Below are 22,776 nucleotides of genomic sequence, written 5' to 3' on the forward strand. Positions count from 1 at the left end.
ATCGGGGGCCTGGACCCCGGGCAAGAGCCTCGGCCACCCCGCAGGTGCAGCTCCGGGCCCCAGGGACACGTGGTTGCGCTTGAAGTTCCACTTCTTTCTTTCGTTTCATTTCTTTCCACTTGAGTCGCAGCACACTGGTTTCACCAAATATGGACTTAAATCTAAGCCATTCTGTGACTGAAAGAAAGATAAAGGGAGCCGTCCGTTCGAATGACTTCTGGCGAGGCTAGAGAGGGGAGCCCAGGAGGGCAGCTGCACCATCAGTGGAAAACCATTTCCTAAGGCTTTACCATGCATAGATAAATCTGAGTACTTTGCTAGGAAGAAGCAAAAATGTGCTATGTAAATTCTTAAAAATCTGCCAACTCTGTGGCGTTTTCGGTGGTAGAAGCCTACTTCCTCAAATAAGACATCTGCCTAAACACACTCAGGGCTCCGAGGCTGAACACAACCTGGGCTTCATGTGTTGAGCCCCTTTTGGACAAGACTGGTAAATTTGAATATTCCATCAAAGAAGAGGAAAAAGAGTGAAGTGCGTGCTGAGGTTAGGATTTAACATTGATCCTGTCTTCCTCCACCCGCCCTCCCTGCAAATCCCAAATGAGTTCACCTACAGCGTTGGCTGGGTTTCCCCAGGGCACTCCTTTTTGGGGGTTCTCTTGTACGATGGCTGATGGACTTCCCTCTGGGGGTAGTTTGGGTTTCTTCCACCCAAGCCATGAGTTTGCAACAATGGACCCCCTCTGCAGGTGAAGTGGTGCCTCAGACCCCAACCCAAAGGCACCCACTTCAGTAGACACTGACAAGCAGGCATCTTGGGGCCCCCTAACCACCAGTGCAGGACCAGGACCTCTGACCTCAGCACAGATGCTGCAGCCTCCAGTGCCAGCCCTGCATGGCTCTTGGGTACCAGCTCTTGGGTACCACGCAATCATGCTTCATAACTGCTGCCTTGTCGTGTGCAGAAGCTGCTGCATTTTAATCCCAACCCAAATGGAAGAGCCCTTTTTTTTTTTTTTTTAATGGATGTCTCCAAACAGACCCTCTGCATTTTGCATGTTCTTAGAAAAAGGCCAGTCAAACGGGCCTACATATAGCGATCTGAAAGGCAGTCAACTCTCAGAGAAGCTAGAGGAAGTTTTACTTTTGCCAGAAAACTGGGGAGATTGCTTCGGCCGAAAGGCCCTAAATGCTAAGACACCCAAGCGTTACACGTAGTGTGGTGGCTAAGACCCCGGTTCAAACCTCGGTTCTGGCATTCGTTAGCTGTCTGTCTTTGGGCAAGTTATTCATCTCCAAAAGAGCTGCCCCTGCCCCCAGGTCTGGGTGCACACCCCGGGGGCCAACCCACACCGTAGTGGATGGGCACAGCACCCTCTGCGGGTGGGCGGTGTATAGCTCTGCCCATTCTACCTGTACCAGACTCCATCCTGAACCCTGGCTATTTTCTAATGCAAACCCGATGTCCTCTCAGAGGCTGCTCTTGCTATAAATAAACAACAGACTCATGGTTCCCCGGGTACCTGGCCATATCCAGTTTCCTGTAGAGGACACTGCATTGATCTCCTGATATAATACGACAGAAGGACACAGACTGGAAAGGGCCTGTGGCGGGCACACCAGCCACTTTCTCCAGGAGCCTGCCTGGGCTGCTGGGCAGAGAAAGATTTGGGACTGTCCATGCCGAGCTGGATGGGAACTACTCCAGCCCATGTTTTTCTGTCCTTCGGAGTCATCCCAGAAAAACCTGCCAGGCCAAATGTCTTCGAAGACTGCACCATTTTCTGTGTCCTCAGATGGGGAGTGGTGATGTCACTGACTCCCCAAGCTGCCCGGGGTCCCCAAGCCACCACAGCTGTCCCGGTGCTGCAGCCAGGTCACCCGGAGGCTCTGGCTGGAGCCTTCTCCTTTCCTTCTCTCCTTTTGAAGGGAGCATTCTCATGAAGCAGGGAAGTAGCAGTGGCCCAAACTCAGGGTCTATATAATCTAAAAGCTAAAAGTTCTGAGTGTCTCACACTGGGACAAGCTTTCCCATTTCCCTGAATCCCCAAAGCGGTACTCTCATTAGGCATTGTTACCACCATTATTATGATGAGCAGGTAGAGGTTCAGAGGGGTTAAGTAACTTGCCCAAAGTCACACAGTCACAGTCTTTATGGAACAACCAAAACTACACTTGGCCCTTGGACGATGCAGGTCCACTTACACGTGGATGGTTGGCAAGAGTAAAAACTACAGTGCTGTTCGGTCAGTGGTTGGTTGCATCCTCGGGTCAGTGAACCTTGGATACGGAGGGCCCACTACAAATTACACTCGGATTAACCTCCACGTTGTTCAAGGGTCGACTGTATTTCAGATCCGAGGCGGTAGAGCTTTCCGTGCGCAGGCTCTGAGGGGAGAACTGTAGCATGCACAGCCTGAGCAGTTCCAGGGCGAGTCTCTGAACCCAACCAGCAGCTGCAAGTTGAGCAGGGTGGATGGGCCTTCCTGAGCCGGGTGTGTGTGTGTGGCACGTGAGTGTACTGCCGGAACCTAAACAGAAAAACCCCGACTAGCGGTCCATGCCAGAAGTGCGTGCAGAAAAGGAAAAATCCTCCGCTTTACAGCAGCGTGTGTGTCCAGAGCTCCACGTCAGCAGGGCTGGTGATTTCATTCACACATTAAGAAACCATCCGTATCTGCCTCCACTTCAAGTAATTTAGTGGGAAAGCAGACTTCTCCCGTGTCGTAGAAATCACCTGTTACCTTCCAAGGAGGTTACTATTTGCTTTGAAAGCCACACTCAGAGGTACACAGAGAGGTTTCTTTCAAACGGTGAAAGGTCTTGACTGGAGGCTTTTGTCCACTTGGCTGATTAAAGAGGACTAAATATGCTGCAGCCTTGATGTTTGAATCTTGCAATCTCTTGTCTGAAATTTCAGTGCTAGACATACTGTGCATGTCCCGGGCTCAGAAGTTTGATTATTCACTCATTGATCCAGCAAGTATTTGTTGAGTACTAACTAAAAGCCAGGCACTGGGCATACAACAGTGAGGACCAAAAGGGTCTGTTCTCACAGAATGAACGTCTGATTCTACTGGTGGAGGATTGATCCCAAATAATTAGAAACGGAGAGGAGAGGAACGTGGCTCTTCCCAGTGAATCACAGAGGAGCCTGGCTTGGTCTAAAAGGAGAGAACACCATCCCCAAAAAATACAAAGGAAGAGAACATCTGGGGCAGAGGAACTGCCCAAGCAAAGGCCCTGTGGCAGCGAGGGGGCATGGACGCGCATGAAGGCCAGAGTGGCTGGAATGCAGAAGATGGGGGCCAGATCCCACAGGGCCGTGTGGACCGCCGTACAGGCTTCCCTCTTTATCTTAAGAAAAACCCAAAGCTTTAGAACCATTTTAAGCAGTGGAGTGACACGATTCAATTTACTTTTTTTGAAAGTTCACTTTGGCTCTGAGTGGAGAACATATCTGAAGGGGACACCTATCATCAGGAGATCGGAGTAGTCCAGGCTGGTGGTGATGGAGAGAAGAGGGGGTTCCAGAGTGTCTAGGACCTAAAACAGATGTGCCTTAAGGACAGACTGAATATGGTGGGAAGGAGATGGAAGCACCGAGGGCGACCTCTAGGTGTGTGGGAGCCTCTGGGCCATGGAAGCGCTGTTCCTCTAAGGTCGGGGGGTGGGGTGACGGCCGGTGCGGGAAAGGGCAAGGTCACAAGTAGCCGCAGGGCAGGTGGAGCTGGGGTCCCAGGGGAGAAGCCAGGGCTGAACATGCAGAGGTAAGACTCGTTGACACAGAGGTGGTGAGTGAGATTTTCTCACTCTGGGGGTGGATGAGATTTTCTAAGGAAGAGGTGAGGGAAAATGGGGAGAAACGGGGCTAGAAATGAGGATCTAGGTGGGAAACCAGGCGAGAGTGGTGGGACAGCCGAGAGAAAACAGTGCTTCGAGCGATGGAGGGCATGAACGGTGTCAGTGACGCGGGGTCTAGGGCACGGTGAGGATGGAGCCATGGCCACGGGGCGGGGGGCACCGTCTCCTGGGAGCAGGACGATGACCCGTCAGCTGAGCGAGGAGTGGATGACGGGGGTGATGGGATGCTACAGTCCCCCCATCTGGGGCTGTAACAGTGAGGTGGCCTCCCCAGGTCACACAGAGGACAGTGCTTGTCACCCCAAGCTCTGGAATGAGCAGGTCTGCCCGGGTTCGTGCAGCTCACTGGGGGTGGACGTCTCTACCGCCCAGAAAAGGCTGACTCCCACCTCCCTGGATTTCCCCTGAGGCACGCTGTTCTACTTTCTTACAGCAGCCTTAGAGCTCTACCCCTAACGTCCCCCCGGCCTCGGGTTTCCACTGGCTTGTCCCCTGGGTGAGATGCGCAGCCTTCACCAGGATCAAGCCGCCTGTCTGTCCTTTGGGATCTGCTGGCACCGCAACCAGGACGCGCTGGCAGGAAAAGGCAGCACCACGCCCTCCTCGTCAGGGCAAAAGCTGGGCTTTGCCTGGCGTCTGGCGGGAGACCTCGGTGGTGCTGCTAGAATGTCCCTGCGTGAATGCACGCGGCTCCACAGCCCAGGCAAAGCCGTGGCTGGTGGCAGCCCGGGGCCATCCGTCTTCCAGCTGGTGGCTGGCTGCTCCTGGTGGGCAATGGTGGCTTCGGTGGCTGCCTCTGGTACTCTGCTGCTGTCACCTGTCACACTGGCATCTCCGAGCTTGGAGAGCCCTTCCTCTGCACTGCACCCCAGCTGGCTCCGGAGCTACTTCCTTGGAGTTCCTCCCACCAGTGGCCGCCCCCCCCTCGGATTTGTTGGCTGCAGAGGGGCTGCTCCAATCTGTTCACTGGCTTGGTGCTGCCGTCCGGGCTCCGCGTCCCAAGAACATGAGGAACCGCGGGTGGGGAGCTCGGGGATGGTGCCCGGCGAGGGGACGGGCGGGTCCGGTGGGCTCTGCCCCACAGTGTGGCCTTGCCCATCACAGGGGGAGCCAGCTGGCTCCAGGGGCTTGGCAGCTTCCCTCGACTCTTCCCGAGTGACCGTGAACACGGGGGTGTGAGGCATTGGAATCACGTCACACAAGGGGAGGACTTGGCCTCAGTCTCAGGAAACACGGGAAAAACTCTGAGAACGGCCACGTCTCTCAGTGCCACTGTGTTTCTGGGACAGTTCACGTGACGTCCAGGGAGAGGGGGAAGGCCCCTGGCCACCCCAGGACAGCCTGGCCTGAGGACTCACTCCACAGGGGAGATGACCTCTGTCTGTACCAGCCACTGCCACTCAGACCTGCAGGGCAGGGCCTGTGGGGAAGGTCGTCTGGCAGGTTCTCTCTGCCAAGCTCCCCAAACTTCTGATGTCCCAAGGGACCCACGGGCAGGGCAGGGCGTCAACCAGCTTGTAACGAGATTAAGAGATACAGAGAAGCTGGGCATGAGCTCAGCCGTCCCAGCCCGAGTCACGCTGCAGCTGCCTTCCCACTCCCCCTTCAGCCTCGTGAATGCTGGTGGCTTGGGCATCCTCGCGGGAGGAGACCAGCGACAAGGCCCTCCGGTGCCCTCCCTGCCCCGGATGTGACTCATGTCGTGAGGGGCTCAGGTGTCCCCAGGCTCTGGTGAGCAAAACAGAGCAAGCAAAACAAAGCAGCCAAGGTCACTCACCTTTGATTCCTTCTTCTTGATTTTCTGAGGTAGACACGGTCTCTGAAGAAAGACAATCTGCTTGGTGGATACGTTCCCCTCCCTGTAACACAGGCAGAGCTGAGAATGAGTCCTTTATACCTAGAGGAGCCCCGCACCTCACACGGAGGCCGCCGTCCTGAACTTCATCCAGGCCGGCTGCCCGTGGGAAGGAAGGTGGCCGCCCGAGAGTGAGAGGTCGGAGGTCAAGAAGCCCCCCACCTTCCCACCCCCAGGCCACCCACCCTTGCTTGCTATCGCAGGGGCCCAACTAAAGCTCTGTGTGCATCCTTGAAAGGCAGCTTCCTGGCTGAAAACCCCCTTTCCCATGATGTGAAATGACAGCTACCATCTTGGCCAAATGATGACAAAGTGGCCTCAGTGAATATCAGAGGGTGGAGGCCTCTTCCAAGTCTGGGAATGAGGCCGAGGAGGGACCTGGTTGGCCTGGGATGGGTGGCCAGTGAGGACCTGAGCGATTACAGGAGCTTGGGCAGAGGGCCTGGCTGTGCACGGGTCCCGGCCACCACCCTGAGTCACCCTGAGTCACCCTTGTGAGCAGCGGGAACTGGCATTAACGAACGGGCTGGGGCACTATTCATTTTTATGGCACAGGGGGTGCGCCTTCCTCCCAGGAAGGCAGGCTCTCAAGGAGCTGCCTTTAAAGGTGCTAGAAATATTGTGATGGAGATCATTGTTTTCTGGCCACCGCGAACCCCACGCCTCCGGATCACTTTCTTAAACCTCTATTTGGCAAACGTCTTCTCTGCTGAGGTGATGTGTCACTACATGGGGTGCCGGAGGGAAAGGAGGTAGAGGACACTAGCATTTTCTATTTTGTGCTCCGGCCGGGCTGGGCGATTGCACCCGGTGCTCCAAACAATGGGACCCCTACTTCCACCAACGGGACAGGACAGGACAGCTCAGCTTGGTCAAGGAGCAGGCCAGGGGTCACACAGCGGGGATTCTGCCCGGTCCGTGTACTCTCCACTCCACCGCAAGGGTCATTTAAGGCCAGGAAGGTGGAGGATCATGGAGGCTTATTTAGAAGGTGGAACTGCTTGAGACAGAGAGACCGTCCCTACCCTCCGGGCTGCGAGCACAGAGCCAGCGGGGGCTTCACGTTCAAATACATTCTCAGGGGGGCTCTTGTCCTCTGGAACGGAAGGCAGGCAGCATTCTTAGTTGCACGGACTAGGAAACTGGCTCAAAGAAGCTACGTGGACTTGACCAAGGTAGACAGCAATCGGCTGACTCAGGACTTGGGTTCAAGCTCTGGGTCACAAACCCGGAGTTCCTTCCCCTCCACGGCACCACCCTGTGCCCACAGAAATCTTGGCCAAGAAGCAATACGGAAATCTCCCAGTGGCGCAGGGCCCAAGGGCGGCTGCAGACTGGCTCCTGCAGCTGCACAGACCCGGGGCATGGGGGACGTGATGAGGGCCCAGGAGAGGCAGTGATGGGCGCCCACACTCCCGCCTCTGTCTGTGCTCTGGGGCTGCACCGCCTGCTGTCGCCCGGGTCACTAGGCTTGCCTCAGGCCATCCATCACCTGCGGGCGTGAGTATGCAGCAGGACTCAGGTAGCGTGGGGCTGAGGGCCATGGGAGGGGGCACCCCCAGAGGTCAGCAAAGTGGTGGCCCGTTGTAGACCGAGGGTCTAGTCGCGGGTTCTGCCACTTGCTGGCTGTGTGGCCTTGGGTATGTGATGGAGCCTCTCTGAGCCTCCGTTTCTTCATCTGTAAAATGGGAACCACATCTATGCTTACCACCCCACAGGTAGTTAGAAGGACCAGCTTGATAGCAAACCCAAAAGACAGATGGAAGGGCTTTTAGGGTTGGTAAGACTAGGATAAGCCCACGGGCTCAAGGGACGGCAGGCAGAGCTGAGGGTGGACAAACGACCATGAACGTGAAATTGTAGGGAGGGCCACAGCCGGGGCTGAGACTCCAGGGCCTCACGTCCCCTTGGTGGGGCTACTGACCAGCTCCATGACCTTGGGCTAGCGCTTCAACCTCCCCAGCCACACTTTCCTCAGCTATAAAATCGGTTAAATACAACCAAAAAAATCCCACCTCACCTCACAGGATTTTTTGAGGCCGAGATGAGACTTTGCATGCGTGCCAGCAACGTGCCTGCCTAGCCCAGCTCCCCACGTGGGAAGAGGGGTGCTCTGGGTGGGGGAGTAGTTAAGACTCTGAAATCCTGACCCTGCCGTTTCCCAGGTAGAGAACTGATGTAACAGCCCCAGACTCACAGGGATTCAATAAGTTACGCAAGGAAGAGCTTATGGGGAACAGTGCAAGTGTTCAGTAACAGTAATGATGGTTATTGTTACCTCGTTGTCTTGACGACAGGAGTTGGCAGCACACAGGTGAGTTGCCAGCCGTAGGCGGCCAGAGAGTTCAGCAGGGGCACGTAGTCTGTCTGCACCTCGACACCCTGGGGAGAAAGGCCACAGTCAGGGCTGCAGCTGCCTCAAGCCAATGACGTCTGAGGGACGGAGAGGGGACCGTCCAATCCACCAACCCAACAAAGCAGAAAGGGGCGGGATGCCCTGTAGCCTGGGGCTCTACTCCAGCTCCGAAGATGCTTCAAGAGCTTGGAGCCCAACTGCCAACATGGGATTTCTTTCCAGCCCCGACTCAGTCTGTGCAGTTGGCAAAGAGACAGAGCCAAAGGGTTGATCCATTCATTTTGTTTTATTCTTGTCTGGACAAATAGCCTCCTGTGAGTTTCACTGAAGAAACACCATCACTTCTCCTCCAAGACGTACCTAAGCCCATGACAACACCTGCTGCTTGGATGGTTTCAGAGCATCTTGTGGGGAGTTAAATTACATTTGACAAACGATCGAGTCATCTGCATGCAGCCACAGCAGCAACACACACACACACACACACACACACACACACACACACACACACACACACACACACACACACACACACACACACACACACCTGCACGTGCACACAAACAGGGCGCTTCACCTGTGTTACACATCCTGCCGTAAAGGAGTAGATGAAAGTTGTTTCATTTGGAATCAGGGAGGAGCGGGGGGAGGGGACTGACGTTTGCCTTTCAATTTAAAAACCCAGTCCTGCCCCCACAGGGAGACAATCCCATTGTGAAGCCGCCAGCCCGGGCCTCACATCCTGCTTTCTCGAGAGGCAGGCTAACTTCCGACTCCAGCCCCCGCCCTCCCTGCGTAGACTCTGCACCCACTCTCTGCTCGGTCAGCTCCTGGTAATGGCTTCAAACACTGCTGACACGTGTGTAGAGTCCTTCCAGCGGAGGCCGCCACAGGACTCATTCAGCAAGTAACCTGGAGCCCAGGTGGGCTGGAGGTGAACGAAGGCACAGTCCTGCTGCTGGAGTTCAGTCCAGCAGAGGCCACGGCACAAACACGCATGTGACCGAAATACAAAACAGCCCACTGGCAGGGCCATGAGGCTGGACTGTTAGCAAAAAGATGGTGCGATTGTGGTCAGGGCGGGCTTCCTGGGGCTCAGGGGCTGGGTGGAGATGGACAGGCGGAGCTGGGGAAGAGGCATTCCAGGGGAGGGCCTCAGCACAGACAAATGGCAGACCGCGAGGGGCCTGGAGCGCTGAGAAGAGGATCCCCTGGGGAGCGGCGCTGCTCAGAGGGGACCGCCCACGGTGAGGGGTTATCCCGCTGGAGGCCTTTTGGGGACAGAACCAGGGGCCAGAAGAGAGATGAGGGAACAACCAGCCCTGCTTCTCCCAAAGGCTTTTAAAACTCCTATCACTGGGCATCCATCCCAGCGTGGTTACCGGGCAACCAACGTACTCTCGGGGAGCCTCAACTATATAAAGTCTTGGCCTATGTCAGTGGTTCTCAAAGTGTGGTCTCCGAGCCAGCAGCATCACCTGGGAACTTGTTAGAAATAGAGTCTTGGGACCCCACCCAGACCTGCACAATCAGAAACTCTGGGGGTGGGACCCATGGGTCTGTTTTTTTTTCTTTTCTTAATTGAAGTGCTGTTGAGTTACAATGTTATATTAATTTCAGGCATACCCCATAGTGATTCAATATTTTTATAGATTATACTCCATATAAAGTTATTATAAAATAATATTCCCTGTGCTGTACATTACATCCTTGTATCTTATCTATTTTATACATAGTAGTTTGTACCTCTTAATCCCCTTTACCTATCTTGCCCCTCCCCCCTTCCTTCTCCCCACTGATAACCATTAGTTTGTTCTCTATATCTGTGAGTCTGTTTCTGATTTGTTATATTCATTCATTTTATTTTTTAGATTTCATATATAAGTGGAAACATAAAGTATCTGTCTTTCTCTGTCTGACTTATTTCACTAATAAGCATAATACCCCCCAGGTCCATCCATGTTGCTGCAAATGGCATTATTTCATTCTTTTTATGGCTGCATAGTATTCCATTGTATATATGTACCACATCTTCTTTATCCATTCATCTATTGATGGACACTTGGGTTCCTTCTGTATCTTAGCAATGATAAATAATGCTGCTATGAACACTGGGGTGCATGTATCTTTTCTAATTGGTGTTTTCTTTTCTTCGGATACATACCCAGGAGTGGAACTGCTGGATAATACGGTAGCTCTATATTTTTTAAAGAGTGCTTCCAGTAGTTGAGATGCAGCTAAGTCTGAAAAGTACTGCCTAGATAATCAATTAGATTTCTACGGATGACAGAAAAGAGTCTGCAATTTTGTGGCCAGAAATGATCAGCTGTTAACTTTTGAAGTTCCTCGAAAGGAAAGCTGTTACCTTTCCTTTCATCCTCCAGGAGGGGAGAAGTCGGGGGACTTTGAAAGGCTCTGCTCTGTTACTAATACTGGTTCAGCAGAAAGCAATGGAGGGGGGAAGGGGAGAAGGTGGGGGACAAAAGAAGGGGGGTGGGTGGGCAAGGGGCAAGGGAAGGAGGAGAGGAAGGGGAGTTAATGAAGGAGGAGAGCAGGAAGAAAAGGAAAAGAGAGGAGAGACAGGTACAAATACAACCAACTGATGGGAGAGGGACAGGCAACCCCACTCTGGCCCCGTCCCTGAAGCCCCCATTCAGGCCAGAGGCGGCAGCGGATGACCCAGCCACCCCTGTCTCTGCTGGTCCCCGGACACACGGGACCTCCCTTCCACCAGTTACGGCCAGTGTCCCTTGTGCTGGGCAGGGCCCTCACCACCTGCTGTGGCAGCTTTATCCTGAGAACCCGTGCCCCCATCCCTGCATTCCTGATTTAAAGAGAAGAGAGAGAAAATGGTCCATCCACACTCAAGCTCTGCAAGGTTAAGATTACTTGGGTCTATCAAGAATAACCTTCCCACTTTATCAAGCACTCTGACAAACCAGCCACAGACAGTCGCCATGGCAACCAGGACAAGCGTGGTGCTCACAAAGCCCTGAGTGGCAGGATGGAGTCCTTTTATTGGTGCCTGTGCCCCGGCCGGGTTTTCTCCTCGGGTACCCAGCACGGCGGGACAATGGGCACCCCTGAGGCCGCCTGACCCGCCTGCCCAGACAGGCCTCGAAGGGCTGCTTCTGCTTTGCTCTATTTTATTCCCCTCATTCACCATCTTAAAGAGAAAGACGGCAGGATTTCTCCCCGACAGCTTTTCCCCTCAAGGTAGGGGATGTCAGCCAGAGGGTACAGAATCATAAAGACTAAAAGGAAGAAGCGAAAACACAGCAAAACATGACCCTGCTTGAGAGAGCTGAGAGTTCAATCACAAGTGTTCCCAGCCGGCTGTCACAGGACGGGTTGAAAAGTAAAATACAAATGGTAGGGGGTGAGGTGTTTCATTCTGCCAGACTCTCCCACTCCAACCCTCTGGGCTGGTCTTGATTTAATTAACGGTTAATGTGGTTTTCCACAAGCACCTATCAAAGCCGGTTTGCATATTATCAACACAGTCAGAAGACGACATTTCTAAAATATGACATGAACTCCATGCAGTCAGTGGAAGAGGCTTTCAAGTCCATTAGCTGAGAAAGGTGGTCGGAAACGCATCGGATGGAAGGCTCTCTTTGATCTGCTTTTCTGTGACACTCCAGTGAGGAGAGAAAAGCACAAACAGCACTCCAAAGCCAGCCCGCTTATCAAACGAAAAGACATTTCTTTCTGGGAACAGGTGCAAAAATTTTAATTAACTCTCCACTCTCCTGTGTGGATACGTAATCTCTGATCACACCTGGAGTGTTAAAAAAAAAATGAAGCATGTCCTGTGGTTCTTTGACTTGTATAAAAGGGATTCATTTGTATTTATGGCTCTTTTTCCTTTGTTCCCTGTAATTTCTCCGTGGTTGCAAATCCACTAAAGAAACAGGCATCCGACACAACTTTCCCTTACCCTCCCAAAACAGAACAACACGACGTAGAGTTTGCTAAGAAATGCGTGTGTCTTTTGATCCTTTCAAAGATCCTTTGTGCAGGGGAATATTAGGAGGTAACACATTGGTCCAGTGAGAAAGTTTGTATCCTGATGGCAGTGTGCTCTTCTTTTCTTCTCCTTGTTTCCATTCTGGAAGAATCTGGGAGAAAAACAGCTTAAAAGATGATACTTTGCTCCTTATTCATGACTGTGAATGAAGAGAGGAATTCAATTTCCATGTCTGAAAAGTATGCAGGACTTCTGGGCTGGTCTCCACACCTGAAACAATGATTGGAGACAACCACCAGCTGGGTGCTTCCCTTCCTTTCCCTTCCCTTCCCGGAGAGGGCATGTGAAGCCAGAGGCCTGCAAGAGTCTTTTGTAAAATTGCTACCGAAGCACTAATGCCTAACACTAATTGGCAGGGCCTGTTTATATACGATTTCCTTACTTATCAATTTTAGGTATCTATTGATTTCCTACCATGGGAAATGAAGGCTTAGAGCTCCCATTCACATTTCTTACTTTCTCTTTCCTGATGCCCCAAATGGTTAGAATATAATTTTAATTAAATCAAAAGTCTGTGTTTGTGTTATTGCAAATATTGCTGGGTCAAGTAATGTACTGTGACCACACCTTCTTTTTTTAAAAAAATATATTTATTATTAATTTAAATATTAACATTTATTTAAATATATTAATATTAAATATTAAATATATTTATTATAATAATTAAATATAAAATAAATATGTAAAATATAATAATTATTATTGTATTATAATTATAATATTATTTATATTAAAGATTTAAATATATTTATTATTAAGTCCTTTATTTTTCCTGGAGTTAACTGTGGCCTCAGTTTATTTCATCTGTGTGGTTGTACATGAAACCATCACTAATTCATTCCACATGTTCCAACACTTCTTCCTGCCCATCAATAACTATCCCATGTACCTAAATATATTAGTTCTACTTTTTTCCACTTGGAGACATAATTTCTGGAACTTTCTGTACGCTTGCTTCAATCTGGTGTGGATGCTTCACAGGACTGTGTTCTCCCTCCACTACTGTCTATGGCTGGTGTCTTCTCTGTTTTGATTTCCTCCTCATTTTGCTGGAGCATATCCTCTAGTGGCTCCCTAGGAAACAATGCCCTGGAAGTTATTTGCATCCCCGAACTCCTAAAAATGTCTTTGTCTTCACTTTTAACTAAGTTTGGGTACAGAAGTGTAGGCTGAAATCTGTTTCTCCTTTAACACTTTAGAAGTATTGCTCCACTAGCTTCTAGATGTCAGTATTGCTGTTGTGATATCTACTTGGATTACTAATACTTTGAGTGTAATCTGTTGTGCTGCTTTGGAAGATTTTAGGATATTTTTCCCCATGAAGTTCCAGAATTTCACAACATGCCTTCGTGTGTGTGTGTGTGTGTGTGTGTGTGTGTTTACTTAAAGGGCTGTACACTCAATGGCTTTGCACTCAAAGGATTCTTGTCCTTTGGCTCTGAAAAGTGTTTTGGTTTTCTTTTATGTTTTGATAATTTTTCTCTCTTCCATTTCTGTCTTCTTTCTTTCTGGACTTCCTATTAGTCGAAACGTAGGACTGATATGTTAATTTTATTACCTTTCTTTCCCCCTGTTTTCTTACTTTTTAAAAATTTTACCTTCTGAAAGATGTCCTTTATTTTGTTTTCCAGTCTTTTTGTATGTTTTAAAATGTTCTGGTGCCCTATTTTCAGACCCCAAAGCTCTTTCTTCTCTTTTGAGCATTTCTTTTTTATACCATCTTGGTTTTGTTTCACGGATACATATATTCTATAAGTCGTTTCGTCTGATCCTTGAATTATCTCCGCAGTCACCAGGTTGCACAAGACAGAGGTTGGAGCCAGGGATCTTACCACACTGTGTAAGGACTTCACCACAATGCCCCAGTTTTCAGCTCTGAAGTTCACCTCCCACCATCCTGCAGTGACTTAGGCTTTGAAGACCAGAGCTTTCCTCAGGATCCCTTCTACACCCAGGTGCTGCTTCCTCGACTTTGCTAAATTAATCCGCCTTCCTCCACGCACCTTCCATCTTCTAAAAATCTGTTGAAATCACACATCTTCTACTTTCTCTTCTTCCAATCTTTTTGTTCTTGTGGGTATCTATCCATCCACCTATCTACATACCTATCTGTCTCTATGTCTCTATCTATCTATCATCTATCTTCCTATCCATCCATCCATCCACATACCTACTTACCTACCTACCTATGTCTCTATCCATCTATCTATCTATCATCTAAAGTCATTTTCCATTATTTGTTGGAGTTCTGTTCTATAATGTTGCCACAAACACTGAATTAGCAGATACTGAACCACTGTTCCTGGGGAAATACAGGGTTAGCTTCCTGTTAGCCTCTGGTCAGATTTGTCACTCACGCCTGAACAAAGCTTACCTAACACACATATTTGCCCCATAAGGCACATCTCAGCCTTCCTGTTCTTAGGAACACAGGACAGTACTGCACCACTATGCTTGGGGGCAACTTTATACAGTGAAATCACCAACAAAAAGCACAAGCATGTGAAAAATGTGGCACTAAGTGAAATGCGAACAGGACACTTGTTTACAGCATGACAGCTGAAATGAGAAAGCTTAGCTGGGAACATGCATGTCAGCAACATAATTTTTTTTTGCCACTAAGCATACATCTGCAAGTGACTGTGAAAGCACCAAGAGTACTGATTTGGGGATTACAAATAAATTTACAAATAAATCTATCATTCTTTTAGTATCAGTTCACTGGGATTTTTCAGAAGAGAGAAGAAATAGCTACCTATGTCCAACTCCCCACATTGAACACAGTTTTATTAATTTTTAAAGGGCCTACTGGAAGCCATTTCTAAACATCTTAGAATCCAGAAAACATAAAGAAAAAATCATAAATTTGGTGACATAAAACCCCTACTGCGTGACAAACGACAAGCTATGCAAAGGCAAGAGACAAATGACAAGATGGGAAACTATTTGTAGCTCAAATTACAGTCAAAAAAGTAGCTCCTAAAAATTGATAAGAAAAGAAATCCAGTAATCCAAATTTTAAGATGGGATGAGGCTAGGAAGAGAGTCACAGCAAAGGAAATTCTAATGGCCATAAACCAGAGGAAAATATACTAAATCTCACAATAAGAGAAGTGGAAATCAAAACTACCCTGTGATATCATAGTTTCACCTCTCATATTGGAAAAACCCCAAAGTTTGAGAACTACTTAGCTGACAAGGCTGTGCGGAGGCAAGTATTCTCATACATGGCTGGCAGGAGGACAGATTCAACCTCAGGGAGAACAATTTGACAGTATCTCTCAAAATTACAAATACATTTACCCTCTGACCCAACAACCGCACTTCTGGGAATGGATCCTGTATATAAAAAAATGACAAATGTACAGAGTTATTCACTGGAGAACTGTTCACAATGGCAAAACACTGGACACCACCTGTGTCAATCAGTGTTGGGCTTGTTAAATAAATAATGCTGCATAACAACATAATGGGTAATGGCTGCTCATGTATTGAACCAAGGCATATGGGACAAGGACCACAATGAGAGGGAATGATTCCTATGGTAGAAAGGAAAATGCCGACTCACTCCCCCCAAATATGTCTACGTCCTAAATCCTGAGGCCTGGGAAGAGGCTGTCTGCTATGGTAAAAGGGTTCCGGCGGATTGATGAAGTTAAGGGTCATGGGATGGGGAGATGAATCAGGTGTGTTCAATGTGATCAAAAGGGTCCTTAGACGGGAGGCGGGAGGCGGGTCAGAGTCAGGTAAGGAGAGGTGAGGATGGGAACAGAGGGCAGGGTGCTTGGCCACCAGCAGGTTGGCCTCTAGAAGTTGAAAGAAAGGAACAGATTCTCCCAGAAAGAATGCAACTCTGCCAACCCCTTGATTATAATCCCTTACGACCCATTTTGGATTTTTGGCCTCCAGAACTGTTAAGAGAATAAATTTGTGCTGTTTTCAGTCACTAAGTTTGTAGTAATTTGTTACAGCAGCAACAGGGCACTCATACACAGTCTAAAGCCAGGGAAAGGTTAGATGAAAATGAAGACTTGGGGGCATTGGCCAATATGGGCGGAGAACAACTCAAGGAGGGGTGAGGCTGGCTGAGGACTGGGTCTCCTGGGGAGGGGAGAGCAGAAGATGATAAAGAGCCCTGAACTGGGAGGAACTGGCTGGAGGGCAGCCCAGGGTAGGAAACACGTTTAAGAAGAAAGATCCACACCATCTGATGTCTTGAGAGGGCAAGCATCACGGAGCCTGAAAAACCATCTCTGGATAGACCGGGAGGTCTCAGGAGACCACAGCCAGGATGCTTCAGGAGGGAAGTGGCTGGCACGTAAACATGTCCTCAGGAAACCTGGGGTCTGCCTTGACGTTGCCATGGCCAGCGGAGACCCTGGCCATGACGGCACACAGGGAAGATAAGAGTCATGCTCTCAGGTGATAGAAAGTAGAGATGCAAGGGCAGGGCAGAAGAGGGGAATGCCAAGCTGGAAAGAAGGAACATTTCATCTTCATTTAGCAACTGGAAAGTAGGGGCTGTAACACTGCAGCGGTCTTGCAGAAAACTCCACTGAGCCCTTCAGTATCGCCAAGGGCACGGCTATACCAGGTACCACTATTCACTTATGACTCTCCACATCCAGCCAACCTGGTTCTGTGCCACACACCTGGGAAGCGAAGATGTGTGAGCCTCTTCTCCTGCTGTAGGAGATCCCGGTCCAGGGGGTGGGGAGAGCAAACATACAGTCCCTCCCCAGGTGCAAGCCACCATGAGGTGTGCTGGAGGGAAGGAGAGAGGAAGGGAGGCTGTGCCACTCGTCCTCTCTGGGGAAAGGGCAAATCCATCTGAGGCCAGTGGCAGCTGCAGCAGCCCTGCCTTCCTGGCCCCCATCCCCCCACAGGCCTCCTGCAGGACCACTGCCTCTGCCAGCAGAGGGAGGGGCAAGGATGCTGGGGCCGGCTGGAGATGTTTTCCTCTTTGTTTTACACACAATGCCCCAGAAAAACATTTTGCTGATATGTAATTAGGCCAACATAATAGAGCCTAAGAAAGCCGTCCGTCTCATTTTAGACAACTTCGGCTTTCATAACGTTCAAAGAGAATACGTTTAAAAAAAAAAAGCTTAGCTCTCAGATATAGAAAAGGGGGCAGAGGAAAATACATGCAGTGTGTGGAAAGCTTCTTTTCTAGGACTATTTACCCACCCCTGCTGGTTAATTCACATCTTTGCCTGATTTTCTCTCCCATGCGAGAAAGGCAACAAACTCTGCAGCCCTATTGAGAGCCCAACAAAATAATAATAATGACTGTTATTATTATTTGAGATACACTGTTCGCAAAAAATGGCCTCAATGATTACTTCCCTGCCTCTAGGCCTCTTTACGGCATTCTGCAGCTCCTCCCATAAAGAGGCAGAGTCCACTTCTCCACCCCTTGAGTTCAGGCTGGGCTTGGGTCTTGCTCTGACCAACAGATATGGTAGATGTGACATCATAGTTCTAAGCCTAGGCCGCGAGTGACCTTGCTGCTTCTACCTGCTCTCAGGGAACCAAGGACAAGCCCAGGCTGGCCTGTTGGATGACGAGAGTCATGTGGCCCAAGCAACTAGCAGACGTGAGAGACGCCATCTTGGACCAGCGAGACGCCAGTCGACCAGCCAGTGACACAGAAGCAGAGTGAGGTTAGAGGAGCCCCGCTGAGGTTAGAGGAGCTTAGCCCAGATCAGCAGAATCACCCAGCTGACCTGTGCACTCACTACAACCATAAAGGCTGGTTATTTCAATTCGCTAAGCTTCGGGGTGCCTTATTCCACAGCAGAAGCTGATAGATTATGATTCTAGGGAGAGCCAAATAACCCAGCAAACCTCTAGGAGGGAAATCGGAGCGAAAGTCACCTAATCTGATTAGAGAGAAATAGAATGTAATAGCTACTACTGAATGGAGCTCGAGGTTTCTAATTTCTCACCACTCTCAAAGCTGGCACACCACGCCCTCATCTCCTACATGCCAGATACACTGTGACCCGGCATGGCAACGCCGCCCTGAAGTCTCACTTACGACAAGCTACCGTGAGGCCCAACACTGCCACCAGCATACCCTGGGAGGGAGAGATTAAAAACCCACACAGGGGGAGAGCGTGCTCGCTCGAGATGCTGTCCGGGCTTCTCCCGGAGTACCACGCATGCCCAGCTGGCAGGAAAACCAAACCTGCAGTGCAAGATATCACTCTTCTAGATTCTAGGCCAGGTAGGTGATTTGGTCCTGGGATGTGCAGCTTCGGGAGAGGGGTTAGGGGTTATGGGGCGGAGGGACAGGAGATGCATGCACGCATCAGAGCTGCCTGCTGACAGGCGCCTGCTCGACAGAGAGAACCACGCCAGGTGCATGACAGCCAAGGGCTCCCAGATTACGCTGCAGGCAAAGATGCTGGACGTTTCAAGGTTAAGGGGGCACGGCGGGGGCAGACTCTGACCATTAGTAGGAGAAGATGCTGCTGCCGTGCTGAGCGCAAACAGTTAAGCGACTCAAAGCCGTGACATCCTGTGGGCTGCTCTGCGGGACCTCATAGTGGGAGAGCAGGAGCCTTGCAACCTCCAGAAGCTGACATTTCACACACACACTGAATGCATCGGGGTGAGCGCATCCTCTCCGGCAGGCAGACTTGGAAACAGCTTGGTCTGATAACAATTAAACAAGAAACATTTTCTCCATCCAGGGACTTGCCAAGTCCCTTCCGCTTGCTTTGAGGAGTGAGAGGAAATTAGACTTTCTGGGAATAAATGGGATCTGTCACTTTGTCTTTAGACAACAGGAGATGATCATAGTTTTAGCCTTTCTTATTTTTTCACCGTATCTACAACCTAGAAAAAAGAGGATTTAAAAGGAGCTTTCCCACAGTATATAATTAAAAGGGATTTACTCTGGAGTGGGGAGGGGGTGGGGACGTGTGTCAGCAAAAACTCTCGAACTTAAAACTACATCAAAGTTATCACCTTCCACTACAGTGGATTCCTGACTGCTTACCAATAATCATAAAGCGTTAGCCCAGATGATGTCCCTGAACAAAGGCTGCTTCAAAATCCTAGCAGAAGCGGCAATGGAAGTTAAGGGTTATCCCACTGTCGCTGGCCCAGCAGCACTCGGAGTCGCAAAGCACAGTCACTCGGAAAAGATAGTAACGTTGTAGAACATTCAGCACAACACATTTTCCCTCCCTGACTTTCTCCATCTGGTAAATTCAAGGGGCCACGGTCCCACTTCAGCGTTCGGTCAGTATTCTCTCTGGTCAATATTCTCTCGGTGGTGACCCAATTGTTAGCCTCTTGTTGCCATGGTTACCAGGATGCTAACTGGACCCTCTCCCTCAAGCCAAATTATGTTGCACGAGTCCCTCAGTGTGTCCTCTGAGGACCCTGCTCCTGGTAAGGGGACTTTTACTAGGGCTTCCGAGGTGCTGGGAACCATTAGCGGGAATATCCAGCCTTCAGGACACGTCAGGCCCCTGACTGTCAGCTCCCCTGTCACCAGGGTTCTTCCATTCTCTCTGGTTGCCTGCTCCACTACAGCCTGGAGATAGATGCACCAGAGCCTGTCACAGACGCACTGTTGGGTTTCCATCGGCATCTGGGTTGTGACCCACCAAAGGAGGAGCTGATGAACAGAAAACCAAGGTGAAGAAAATGAAAACGGCCTCAGTGAGATCAGCCAACTCTACGTGGGGTCTTGAAGAAACCCCCCCTATTTCCCCCTGTCCCCTGCACTATCACTTCATCATACTGATCACTTCTTAACACTGATTAGCTTATCTATTTACTACTATCTCCTTCACTGGAATGCATTCTCCACAAAGCAAGGGGTTTGTCTTATTCTCAATGAATCCCAAGCAACTAGGGAAGTGTCTGGCACAAAATGAGTCAATGAATGAACGCACCTTCCCTAGCATTTCTGGGGTAGGTTCTGCCACCGCTGTCTTATATGCTCAAAATCTTATCAAAATCGCTGTAAATCACATCCAACACTAATGAGACGTGAGTTTACCATTAAAAATGGGAGTTAATCTGTCAGGATGTTGTGGTACCATCCTTCTGACCTTTCTGTATGTGGAAGTTGGAAGTATATTCATGAATGAAAATTAAAAGCAGAACCACATTGGTCACCAACCACTAAGGCTACTGGATGCTTTAGCAAAGATTGGTAAAATTATTAAACTGGCCACACACAAATCCATCCCCATCCTGCATTTGTGCCTCTGCACTTTGGTGCAGATGGTCCTACCAGGAGATAATATCTATCTCACCACCTCTTGAATCTGAGCTTGGTTTTGTGACTTTCTTTGGCTATTAACAGGATATTAACAAATCAATAGGATATTAACAAATATGATGCAAACCAAAGCATGAAATAAGTAAGCTGTCACACTGGGGCTCTCAGGCACCCTGTGACTTTCCTCCTGTGAAGAAGTCTGGGCGAGCCTACTAGATGTTAAGATACACAGGCCCTTCTGGCCCCAGCCAACAGCCAGCCAACTGTCAGACACGTGAGTGAGGCCAACCCTGGATCCTCTGGCCGTCACCTGATGTGTGAGAGAGCCCAGGAGAGGTCAGCTAAACTGCTTCAGAGCAGAAGAACTGCTTAGCTGACCCAAAGAATCATGAGCTCAATAAACAGTCATTTGAAGCTGTGAAGTTTGGAATGGTTTGTTATACAGCAAGAACTAACTGATACAGACTGGAAAACAAAACATCTATCATTTAATAGAGACAAGTCTACCTGCTTCTTTCAGTGTGACTTTGTCTTCATATGGGAGGGTGACTCTGCACAATTTTGTAGCCTAAATCGTTTTTGGTTTTTTTTTTTGCAGTACTCGGGCCTCTCACTATTGTGGCCTCTTCCGTTGCGGAGCACAGGCTCCGGACGCGCAGGCTCAGCGGCCATGGCTCACGGGCCCAGCCGCTCTGCGGCATGTGAGATCTTCCCAGACCGGGGCACGAACCTGTGTCCCCTGCATCGGCAGGCGGACTCTCAACCACTGCGCCACCAGGGAAGCCCTAAATCGGTTTTAAATAGGGTGATGTCTTTGTGATGATCCTCACATTCTTGACCCATGTCCCCTTCTGGACAGCATCAAGCATTTTTAAGGTGAAATCAAAAGTAAAACTTGTTTCCATGGGATACAAAATAGCTAGCTTTAAAAAGTATGGACTGTTAAGCCAAAATGTGATATGAAGCACAATGATAAAGCTAGAGAATATTCATGATGTACAAGAGCAAAAAATGGAAACCATCTAAAATCTACCAATAGAAAACTAATTAAATAAATTAAAATACGATGGCTCATATACCAATATTCTACAGCCATTTAAAATGATGAGATAGAAAGAGTGTGAACAAAATAATCCCATTTTTAAAAAATATATGCAAATATATTTTTCTGTCTATATACAGACAGAATACATACTAGAATACACACCAATATGCGACTATCTTCTCAGTTATGATGAAAGTGGGATGATTTTTGCTTTCTTTTCCTTATTTGTATTTTCTAAACTGTCTTCAATTACATGTATTGTCTTCAATTACATGTATCAATTTTTAAAAACACCTTAAGAATAATTGACATATCTAAAAATTCACCTGTTTATATATAGTACACAATTCAATGGTTTTTAATATATTCACAGAGTTATGCAACCGTCACCAAAGTACAAATTTAGAACGTTTTCATCACCTCCCCCCAAATTCTTGTCCCCATTAGCAGTCACTCTTTTTGCCCCCACCCTCACCCCTAGGCGACCACCAATCTACTTTCTATAGATGTGCCTAATCTGGACATTTCATATAAATGGAATCATTCAATATGTTGTCTTTTGTACCTGGCTTCTTTCATTTTAACATAATGTTTTCAAGGTTCATCTGTGTTGTAGCATGGATTAGTACTCCATTCCTTTTTTATGGCTGAATAATATTCCATTGTATGAATAACATTCCATTGTACATATTTTATTTATTCAACACTTGATGGGCACTCGGATTGTCTCTACTTTTTGGATATTATGAATAATGCTACTATTATTTCTCTTGGATATGTGCCTTAGAGTAAAATTACTGGGTTGGTCATATGGTACCTATGCTTAACATTTTGAGGAACTGTCCATGCATCACTTTTGCAATAAGAAAAATAAGTTATAAAAATTTAAGAACAGATGTCTTGGCCTCATTAGACTAGCTTCTGAGCCTTCTTGTCTAATTTGCCAAGTGAATCCCCCCTTCCACCATAGCTGAAGAGGATGTTTAATAATTTTGCCTCAAAGAGGTCACTGACTTAAAAGCAATAGTTGACCCATGTGTCCCAGCTTATTAAAGCTGGAAGCAATCAGGGTGTTTCTCTGTTCAGTGGCTCCTGGTTGGATTTTTAACATGCAGATCCCTAATCTCCACCCCCAGACCTACTGACTGCCAGGGCTGGTGCTGGGGAATGTGTATTCGTATCAAATCCCCAGGTGATTCTGAGGATCAACAAGGTTTGGGAAGCACTTTTCTAGTGCTTCCTGCCCAGAACAGGAAGGCCACCTCCATCACCCCTGAGAGATGGGAAACTGAACATGTGAATCACCCTGATACCTGGGAGTTGACAGCCTCATGCCCCACCTACTTCCACTGCCAGATGGTTCCACAAAACTCTCCAA

General features: G+C 48.9%; 1 protein-coding gene across 1 annotated transcript in view; it reads right to left on the reverse strand.

Moving 5' to 3' along the window:
• RFTN1 (raftlin, lipid raft linker 1) overlaps positions 1-22,776 on the reverse strand; it is a 203,783-nt gene that overhangs the window by 3,475 nt on the left and 177,532 nt on the right. The window contains exons 8-9 of the mRNA XM_030876368.3: positions 7,998-8,101; positions 5,642-5,723 (exon numbers count right to left, since the gene is read on the reverse strand). Coding sequence (XP_030732228.2) covers positions 5,642-5,723; positions 7,998-8,101 — 186 coding nt within the window. The remainder of the gene's footprint in view (positions 1-5,641; positions 5,724-7,997; positions 8,102-22,776) is intronic.

Source organism: Globicephala melas, chromosome 4 (assembly GCF_963455315.2).
Source record: "Globicephala melas chromosome 4, mGloMel1.2, whole genome shotgun sequence".
NCBI lineage: Eukaryota > Metazoa > Chordata > Mammalia > Artiodactyla > Delphinidae > Globicephala > Globicephala melas.